This window comes from Aythya ferina (genome assembly GCF_964211825.1).
Source record: "Aythya ferina genome assembly, chromosome: 2".
Lineage (NCBI taxonomy): Eukaryota > Metazoa > Chordata > Aves > Anseriformes > Anatidae > Aythya > Aythya ferina.
In genome coordinates this window covers 157148054-157158858 of record NC_140297.1, presented here as the reverse complement: position 1 = coordinate 157158858, position 10805 = coordinate 157148054, and the positions used below count along the sequence as shown (strand labels likewise).

The 10805-nt window shown below is 46.8% G+C and overlaps 1 protein-coding gene across 2 annotated transcripts in view; it reads left to right on the top strand.

The window, feature by feature from the left end:
• The first annotated feature begins 5864 nt into the window (after nt 1-5864).
• Nucleotides 5865-10805, top strand: part of AGO2 (argonaute RISC catalytic component 2) — a 44252-nt gene continuing 39311 nt past the window's right edge. For both annotated transcript variants that reach the window (XM_084510069.1, XM_084510068.1), the window contains exon 1: nt 5865-5980. In XM_084510069.1, coding sequence (XP_084366195.1) covers nt 5950-5980 — 31 coding nt within the window. In that variant the 5' untranslated portion in view covers nt 5865-5949. The remainder of the gene's footprint in view (nt 5981-10805) is intronic.

Genomic DNA, 10805 nt, shown 5'->3' with positions numbered 1-10805 from the left:
CTGTTGCAGCTGATATATATGCATGTGTATATATATGTGTGTATGTATGCATAGATATGTATACATATACACACCATTTAAATTAGAGATAGCTGGGAGTGCTGACACTGGTAAATCATGTCAGTTTTAAAACTGAAAACAGAACTTTACTACTAATATTAATTAAGCAAACACTGTGCTAATAATTCTCACAATTGTTATCATTATAGATTAATGATTGTACTTTATCAGTCGTTATTGCTACATATACAAAACATTCAGTCCTTAACACTTCTTCCTAAATTAGATGTGTGTGCACACTGCTACAGAGCTGGTGCTGTACAAAGCACAACTTTGGGTATTGACAGTCATCGAGGTGGCCAAACTCAAGAAGTCCTTACCAAGGAGACCTGAATCTCACATTTGCTTTCTCTTTTCCTGAGACTGGTTAACTGTTTTGTTGTTTTTAACCTTTCTGAGCTGATTCTTCCTTCATTAAACAGCCTTTTTCCTGCTCTCAAGTTGCACTTTTTCAATAATAAGTTGACCACAAGTTTAGGGAGGGACTCTTTGTCCCATTACACAGGGAGGGTAATGATAGGGCAAGGGGAATGGCTTTAAACTAAAAGCGGGTAGGTTTAGGTTAGATATAAGAAAGAAATTCTTCGCTCAGAGGGTGGTGAGGCCCTGGCACAGGCTGCCCAGAGAAGCTGTGGATGCCCCATCCCTGGAGTCGCTCAAGCCCAGGCTGGATGGGGCTTTGGGCAACCTGGGCTGGTGGGAGGTGTCCCTGCCCATGGCAGGGGGTTGGAGCTAGATGGGCTTCGAGGTCCCTTCCAACCCAAACCACTCTGTGATTCTCTGAAGTTACTGATGATCTGGGGGCCTCTTCTTTCAAGGCCTTTGCCATTATCCCACATTCAAACCTCACAGCGGGCGACATCTGCTATCAAGTTCCAGTTCACACAGCAAGCTCTCACACGAGTTGCACAGATCTGACAAACCAGAATTGGGGACTCAACACCTTTACCCAAAGGGCTGAAGGCTTTCTGCTCCTGAGAGAGGGAAGGAGCTGGCAGTTAATCGGGGTGCCCTGTGTTGGTTGAGGCACATCTGGGTGCTGTTACCCAGGGCAGTTATCCCCCCCCCCGCAACTGTTTTCCAGTGGTGGTCCCAGCTTTTTCTCTGCATGGTATGATTTTGATTTTATAGCTGTACCTACTAGGCTATAGTGACACTGAGGCCAGGGCTTTTTTATTTTTTGGGGGGCAGCCCAAATTTTTTTTTTTTTTTTTTTTTGGTTGACAAAGCAACTATTCACCATTAAATTGTCTTCTCCAGCTTTGTTCATTAATAGTATCAGTACAGTATCTGCTTTTCCTATCCTCTTTTTGGAAACAACTTGTTCCTTAGCAGATTTTTTTTCTTTGTTTCACCCTTTCTCATAACTGCGTTCAAACCCCAGAAATATTTCCAGGTCTGAGTCCGTGACTATAGTGGGAAGTCCAGCTCAGAAACCTGCCTGGACAGGCTGCTTATTTGGGCTCACAACAAAGAAAAAAAACTCTGCTGCTACTTGCAGTGGTGACAATCAGCACACAGCACATCCCCAATAGGTGGTGCTGCATCTTTTTGATAGTTTTTAATTGCTGTAGTGTTTGCACTGATCACCTACAAAAGTAAGTCCTGCTTAAGTCCTGCTCGAGTCCTTCACCTTTTTTCTGATCTTGTTTTATATTTTCATTATGCAAAGCAAAAATATATTTTATTATGAAAAGGACATAGAGTATGTGACAAATCTAGTGTGCACACTCCAAAATAACAGCTTAAAAGTCCGGCCAGTTGAGAGCTGGAATAATGTAAGCTTGAATTCCCTTACAGTCAAGAATCAGATTTACATCTTTCTTCTCTGAGTAACATTTTTTGCCATTGGATCATTATTATAAATGACTATCAGGCATTATAAACTGTTTTTTTAATTAATTTGGTTTAAAAAGAGAAGGGTTGTGCTTAGTGAGGTCAAAATATGTTCTCTCATCAAAAAAAAGCCATATATTCTGCCACTAGCTTACTTGTATATAAAATATTTACCCCCAGTTACCTCTGTTTATATAAACGATTCTTAAAAGCCATTCATAAACACCACCTTACTTCAAAAATATTAGAAAATGCAAGGTTTTCCTCAAACCAGTAATTCCTTCTTTGGGAAATACCAGTTCTAGGAAATTTCGACTTGAAATCTAGCAGTTATGATAGGGTATCTATCATAACCGGTATCTGCCAGTCAAATTTTTCTCTAAAGAAACCTGATTTTGAGCATTTCAGCAATTCTTAATAATACTTTGTAATTGTTAATATTAGTTTATTAAGAGCATGTTGAAAAGAATGCTTTTATAGAGCTTTCAAACCAATCTAACCCCGAATCTTTTCAAAAATAGAGGGGGTTTTGTGTGTAAGGGGGAGTGAGAGGGTTGTTTTTTGGTTTTGTTTTTTTGGGGGATGGGGGCGAAATTGCTCATTAACACATCATTAGGTTTCAGTGTGCCCCAAAACATCATTTGGCAGTGACAGAAAGCATGAGAAGTAATGCAAATGACCTGTGTATGCCGTTACTACAAGAACAGGGGAAGACCAGAGCCGTAACTCTCCCCAGTAACCCAGAAATCTTGTAGAGAGTGTACAGTAGCATGAGAACAGCCTGCAGGAACACCAGGACTTCTACATGAAAAAAAAAAAAAAAACAAAACTGTTTAAATAAAGCTATTTAACTGATTTACTATTTAACTGATTGTGCAAGCCCGCAGTCATGTATACACAGCGATAAGCCCTTTTGCTTATGAAGTTTGAAACCCACAGAAACGAGCTCGAAATCAATACAAGTATGCTGCACTCTAGCCTGTTCCAGATATTCATTGCTGTTCTCCGGATCTATATTTTCCAGAGAATGTCTGAAATCGATTGCAGTGTTCTTCAGAACCCACAAGTAGCATTGGGTATGTCTTTAATGTCTTGTGCAACCTCCCCTAAACGTCAGCTATCTTCTGTTCCTTGGTGGCTTGTTAATTTCCAACTAATTGAAGAGTACCAAAACGAACTCTGTATTTTTTATTTATTTTTACTTTTGGCAGCTGGGTGAGGTATCAGATGAAGTTGCATGTCGGCACATCCTTTCAGCAATGACCGTTGTTTTCAGTCAGGTATTTCACAAGCAGAACGACGTGGAAAGGTGAGATGGGATTATCGGTGTTTGTGTGTCTGTTTGTTTTTTGTCCATCACAGAGGTGGTTCTTTTCCTGGAAGTCTGGATTGAACTCATTCCACACGCCTACCAACATGAGGAGCTCTTCCTTCAGGTGGAAATACCATAAGAAATACCACATCCTGCAGTGGGGGGCTCCAAGGTCCTGTTTCCCAAATCCTCTTAACCTCATATATAGCCCTCTTAACCTAAAATCTGCGTGTTGTGTGCTAGAATTTGTATAAAATGAGAGCTGTTTCTCACAAAATATCTTTAAGTGCAGTCTTGTGACTGAAATATTTGTTGTAATTTTTGACTGAAGTATATATAAGCTTTGATATTTTTTTTTTGAGTACTAATGGACCCGGTATTAAAATGCTTGACATGCTATTAGTGATGTATGCTAACTACCACATCACATCAGGTGCCAGGGATTAAAAGTCACAGATTTTGAAATGCCTTCATTACTTGTGATGGATTATTTTCATCTTGTATTCCCTGTGTAGCAAACATAAGCCGTGTTATTTCTCTTGCTAGAACAGTAAACAAACTGCTCATATGATGGTAGCCCTACTACATTTTTCCCCCAGCTCTTTCACGTCTAATTTTTAAACCTGAGTAGGCAAAGGTAGGTGCCAAGACAGGCATGTAGCTACATCATCCAGCTGGTGCTGGTGTGAGGCAGTAAATCTAGACTTAGCTGGGTGAGATGAGGTGGTGGGTACTGGATGCCAACTTCTCCATGATCACCACTTTCAACGGGCTTTTCTAGAAACCTATCTGTGGATTTTTATGTTCTCTTGTACTTAAATGCAGGAGGTCTAACAGGCACACAGGTATGCATAATGTTAGCGGGAGTTATCCTCCTAATCAGATTGGAGAGATTGATTTAAATATAGTATCAAAAACTCAGATGCTGCTATAGGGACTGCATGATTTCCCGCTGCCACCTCAGCATTTAGTACTGTCTGATACAGCAGAAAGGCCAAGGTTGCCTCAGATAACTCTCTTCTGAGTCTGGTTTGGGGGGATTTTGTTTCCTCTTTTCAGCCTTGACTAACCTTACTTAGCATAAACCAAGAAATCATGGGTGTTTGTACAAAAATGTTAAAGAACTCTTCACAGAGGGGATAGCAGCAACCCCTTTGCCAGCTGCCTTGGCAGACCATCTTCAAAGTCTTTCTTTATACTTGTGCTCCAGCCACTTGGCTTTTCTCTAGAAATGAATTTGACCTGTCATTTTGTCCTTTATTTGTTCATAATTGCTGGTAAACCTTAACTTTCCAGTAACATGAGGAGCCTGGAATGCAGACAAATCCAAAATCACTCCAGTGGAAACTAGTGGTGACAAGGCTTTCAGGAACAGTACACTTGCAGTGACAGATGAGCAGTTAACAGCAACCCCTGACCCAAAGGGGAGAGTAAATATCTAGCTGATGTCAATTTGGAATAGCTAAATGCTTCTATTATCACTTCATATACAAACTGATGAAGGAGGATATTAAATGGTTTGAATAACCAAGCAGCACGTTCACCGTGTCCCCTAGCACGTACAATTAACTGAAGGAATTTAGTTGACTTTGAAGGGGCTTGACTGTTCTGGGATGATTTTTTTTTTTTAAAAAAGTCACCCTCATCTAAATGGCGCCGCTGGAGGAAAGTATGGATCATAGCTGATGTAATGTAATTAATGTTTTCTGGTGGAAGTGAGCTCATGCTTTAACTCAGTCTCCTTAGCAGGTTTGTTTTTTATTTTTTTTTATTTTTTTCCTATTTTCTCCTCCTGAAGTGAAGAACCCATGAGGTAATTACCAATTAGTCCTGAAAACTCCTCCAGGAGACACCACAGACCATCTCCTGGGCCTCAGTGCATCACACTGACCAACATTATGCCTCCTTCACGTTATTTCAGTTGCTACTTTGCATCCTCCTGTACCAAACCTCATGTATGGATGGCCAGGAATTATCTTTGTGTAAGACAGAGAGGTACCACAACACAACCGGGATTCCTGGACGGGACAAAAAGTGGATGTGGCTTGGAGGTGTGAGGGAAATGAGGTGATCTAAGGTTTTCACAGCAGAGAGGGAGCCTGAAGCAATTTGCATTTTCCAAAGTCCTCTAGCAGCCACCCTACACTTTTATTTCAGCACAACTGCCGACACCACACCTGCCTAAAACAGAAGCTGAGGCAAAACACCCTTTTGTTTCGCCTCAGCGGCTGGCTGCGACCCTTAGAAACGCTTCTCCCCCATACGCTCCGCGCCTGCTCGGCCACACCGGCAGGCGAAGAGCAAAGCCCGGCGGTATGGCTGAGGAAGAAATCGGTCAGGGGAGAGGAAGAGGAGGAGGAAGAAGATGAGGAGGAGGGGAAGCGGCTGCCATTGGCAGCACACAGCCGGCCCCACAGCCGGGGCAGCGGGGCCCCTCAGGCGGCGCCCGCCCCGCTTCCCGCTCGCCGCGGGGGCTGAGGGAGGGAGGCGGGCAGCAGGCGGGGCGCCCCTTCCCCGTGACCCCACAGCTCCTCCCTTCTCCCCGCTCCTCAGGGCCGCCGAGTAACCTGGTTTTAACGCGGGCCCTCCTCCTTTTTTTTTTTTTTTTTTTTTTCCCTTTTTCTTTTCCTCCTCCCTTTCCCCCCCCCCCCCCCTCCTCCTTCTCCTCCAGCGTTAAGCGCGGCTCGGGCTGCTCCCTTTCCCTCCCTTTCCCTCCCCTCGCAGCCGCCTCACACGGAGACATGTACCCGGGAGCCACCTCCGCCGGACCCGGTGAGGCTCCGACCGCTTTCGCCTCCACTCTCGGGGGCTTTCTGGGGCTTTCAGCTCGGGCTCGCTGCGTGCCTGAGGGACGGGGACGAAGGGGGGAAAGGAGGGGACGGCTGAGGGGAGGCGACCGCCGGCGCACGAGGCGCCCTGAGGCGCCCTAAGGCGCTCCCCCGCTTCGTATTTTACCCCCAGACGGGGCCGTTTTGGAGCCTTTAGGCCCTGTTGGAGCCTCTGAGGCCGTGGGGAAGGAAGGGGCAAAGCCTCGGTGCTGTCCTGAGGCCCCGGGAGGGGCGGCTCGGTCCCCCCCCGCCCTCCCCTCACGGCCGCCGTGAGGCGAGGGGGCGGCGGGGAGCCCCCCGGCTCCGTGTCGGGGTCGTTCCCCGGGCTGGGTGAGCTCCTTTTCGCCTTCTTTCCCCTCTCCAGGCCGGCTGTGCTGCCAGCTCAGCCTCCTGCTGGCAGCTCTGGGGTCTCCATTTCCTTCCCTCCCCGCTCCCGGCAGCGGGCCGCATCCTCCTGGCCTGCCCCGGGGCTGAAGGAGGTCGGGGGGAGCCCGCTTGTCACGGGCCCTGCCTCGTTTTTGGGGGTTTTAGGTGTTGGGAAAAGCTGCCCAGACCCTACCCAGGCATCAGGTAGGGCTGGAAGAGGTTATCGGCTTCCTTAGGTGTCCTCAGGCTCCGTCGTGTAACGAGTACCAGGAGCTGGAAGATGAACGTGGGCAAAAGAAAGGTTGCCAGCTCCCTCAAGGACCCCCGATATTATTTAGGGAAACTATATTAATATCATAGAAGTGCGTATTGTTACTACAGGACAATGCTTTTTCTGATTCTGGGCTGTTTCTGTGAGGCAGTTTCTATTTTCATGTAGGAACTGGAGTGTTTGGACGGCTGGTGCCTCATAGCTGCGTGGTGTGTTTTTTTTTTTTTTTTTTCTTTTTCCTAGAAAAGTTTCAGAACAAGTCGAACTTCCTGTACTTTAATTTACTGTTCCTGACAGCTTTGCATAAAATCTCTCGCCCTTATTCCTGAATTCCTTAGCGAGGAGCAGCGCGGCGAGGTACGGGACCTGTAGCTGAGGTGGCTCCTGCTTCCCACGAACCATTCCCATCCCGGCACCCACGGCTGGCTGCTGCCTTCTTTTTTTTCTTTGCTTTCCCCTTGAGGGGCCAGGAATCAAGAAGGGCAGCCAGGAGGAGGATTGCTGCTGTGCTAGGAAAAGCAGAGGAGCTGTACTTCTCGCTTTTCTCCCTCCGGTGCTGAAGGCCTTTACTAGAAGCCCTGGGAAGATGGGGCTCTGCAGCTGAGTGGGGTTCAAGGCTTTGCCTTTCGCACGCTTTCGTTCCAATAACTGTGAGGAAACGTTGATTTAATCATTTCCTTTGTTTCCAGCGTCAGGTTCTCTTGTTTCCACGGTTGGCGTACAGGTATTCGTGGAGCTCAGGCTGTGCTGTTGTTGCTAAGGCTGCTCGCCTCCTGTCAATACATCTTGTTCAAAATTGGGAGAGCCAAATTATTGAAAATACTGCCAGTGTGTGGAGTGAGAGTAGTTTTACTACTAGTGTGGGGGATAATTGCTGGAGGTGACTTAGAAATTAAACTGATACTCACATCTTAAAGAAAAGACACAGCACTGAGGAAGGCTCCAGGGTGGAAGCCTTTTGCAGCTGCACTCCCTAAAAGTTCCCTAACCCTAAATATTGGGGGGTTTGAGGGGAACTTGGTGTGCTGACTGTGCGGAGGGTGGAGCGGAGTGCAGGCACCGCGGCCAGGCTCGGTGATAAGATGGGACCTCGAAGGTACATCAGAACCGATAAGCTGCCTGTTTGCTAGCCTGGGCCAACGGCCTGCCATGGTTTTTGAGAAAATGCTGCCCTTTTGGTGAACTTTGCCCATTATCATAGCATAATGATACCGAAACACACCTCCAGCCTAAAAGCTACGTGTATCCAAGGTGTAACCATGCGTCGCTGAGCTTGTGCTTTAAGTTTTTCCAGTCTATACCTTTAAAAGCAAATTGAGAACATTTCACACCAACCAAGGGTATGCGTGTCAGTCAATCTCCACCTAAAGATAAAAAATAGATTTGTTTAAGGGAGAGGGGATGTTGGGGAAGATACCTCCTGATGAATTGGGCATCACTCCCAATTACTTGAACCCTTAATGCAACAAGGTGGAAGTCCCTCTGTCTTCCTTCCTTTGCTCTCTGATCCTCCTGCTCTCCCTTTCACTCAGAGTGGTCTTTCCCCAGCACTGGATTTGGTGTGTAAGGGTATTTTCCTCGTAGTAGAAGATCCCTTTCTGAGCCTTGGGCTTTTGATGCCACAAATGCTGCACTTTTACTGAGTTGTGGGCTCAGTAAAAGTCTCAGAGGCTCAGCCCTTTCCCCTGTTCAGAGCTGGGCAGCAGCAGCGTCTGTCCTGGGGTACGAGCTGCGAGCTCTTCACACCATCAGGGTCTCTGCTTCCTTCCCCAGCCAGGCTTCCAGCAGTCCCAAATACCTTCCTGCTGGCAGGCAGGGCATTCAGCTAGCACTTTATTTGTGAAGAGAGCAGCGAAGAGGCGTGGAAACGGGGCCTGTCAGCAGGATGCTTGGCCGTCCTGCGCGAGGTGTGCCGTGCGGTCTGCTGCTGCCAGTGAAAGTTCCCTTCCACATGCTCAGCTGCTACCTGAGCGCGCGCTGAGATCCGCCTCAGAGGAATGAGCACGGGCTGTGGTTTGCAAACACGCACAGAGACGCGGCTGCTGTGAGTGCACGAGAGCTCCAGCCCCTGCGTGGCTGTCAGCACATCCTCGACGCCGTGTAAATGCTCCATTCATGCGCCTCCTCGCTTAGATCTTGCTGCCCTTTGCTCCTCTCCAGCCTGTGGATACATCCGAGCTGCTTCACTGCTCCAGCTCCACTTGCCAAAACAGGCTGCCACCACCCCCGTTCTGTCACCTTGGCCCCCTTGAGCTGGCTCCATTTGCCCGGGGTTTGCTATTTTCATCTTCATTCTTTCTTTATTATTATTTTTTTTTTTCTCCTGGAAATGGTAGAAAGCAAGCTGGGAAGGCCGCATCTGACTAATTTCACAAAATTGCTGTTGAACGTGGAAACTTTGTTCAAACACGCTGTTACGCTGGGGGAAGATACTTTTAGTACGAGAGCAGGATATCCCAAAATCACTTCTTCCATGCTTAGCAAAGCTGTGATCCCTCTTCCTTTTCCCTAAGTATTGACTTCTTGACTTAGTATTTAATTTGCTGTGTTTTTCAATCCCTACACTTTGTTGCCTTCAAGAAACTTAAAAGTAAGAAACGTGAAAGCATGGGTGGGATTTTTGCTTTGCTTCTTTAACACAAGAAACTTGATAGTCTTACATCTCGGGACATCTTTTCCAGGATGGAAAGGTGTAGAAGTGGTATAAAAAGAGACTGTTTGGGGCTGGAAGGGACCCTTAAGGATCATGTACCCCATGATCATCAACCCCTCTGCCTTGGGCAGGGTCATCACAATAAAAACTCTGTCTTTCTATCAATTTGGCTTGAAGAAGTGGTTAAAACTTCCATAAACTTCTGTAACTTCCACTGCAGAGCATTTCTCTGTTTCTAATTTCTCTCCTTTGCGTGCTGCAGGTGCCTTTCTGAGTCTTTGCAAGGATGTTTGATTTTGTCTGCTACCTGACATCCTAATTTGTTGTCGAAGCAGCAGTTGTCTGAAAAAGTGACTTTGTAAAGGGGGTTTTGGTTTCCATGTGAAACACAGACTCTGCTTCTTGTGCTCGAAACTACTTGGGAGTTCTCTGTAGCAAAGCAGTGAAACTCAGGCTATTTTATCAGTTGCTGTTTGGCTGAAAGTTCCCTCTTTAAAAGCTGTTAATAGACTTTTGAAACTTTTAAAATCTTTCTTGAGTTTCAATGCATGTGTACTCGCTTTTAACCTCCCGATATTTTCTTGACAACATGCCGTGGTTGCACATTCTCTCTCTTTAGTCCTAAAACATGCAGGGAAGGGTGTGCTCCCCCCCACACCGGGTGCTGGAAGTGGCAGCATCTTCACCTGGAGGATCTGAACTCCACCTGCATCCTCCCAGCGCATGCCCCGAGGGCAGCAAGAACGCCCGGCACCTCCTGTCGCTGCTCTTTGCGTTTTGGAAAGGTTTTTTGGGTCCTGCTCTGCATGTGCCAACTCGGCTGGTGGCACAGGGTTGTGTGGTTTCCTCGGCTTTGTTTGGACAGCGAGCTGTGTTGAAATCCATTGTAAGCATACATAAAAGAGGCAATAATTTAACGTGCACCTTCAGCTCTCCCTTTTTGCGTGAGATTTCTTCCTTCAGCTTAAATCCCTTTTGTCAGCCGTACCCACAAATCACAGTGAGGTTTTTTCAGGAGCAGTGTCACCACGCTGGGGTGTTTTCCTAAAGAAGACAACTCCTTACTACATTGGCTGAGCCTGCTGCGTAATCATAAGGGATCTTAAAGATGTGACAGTGATGAGGTGCAAAGCCAAGCGATGAAGGAAACCTTCTTTTCTGTAGCGAGCCAAGGTACACAAAAGATTCACGATGCGGAAAGTGGAAGTTGTTTGTCAGCGGTGGTTCTCTCCTTGGCTGTGCAGAAACGTGAGGTTCAGTACCCTCGTCAAGCAGTCTAGCAGGGAGTGTCCGTTCCCAAAAATATCCCTTCTGAGTTCTTCTGGCCCCCCAAAAGTTGTGGGGATCGGGCAGTAAACGTCTCCGTGTTAACTTGGCGTCGCAAACGGCCGCGGTTCGTGCTAATTAGCAACTTTGCATGCGTAACGAGAGTCATCTCGGGGTGAGCGAAGCATGTGCCGACAAATAGCTTTGCAAAAC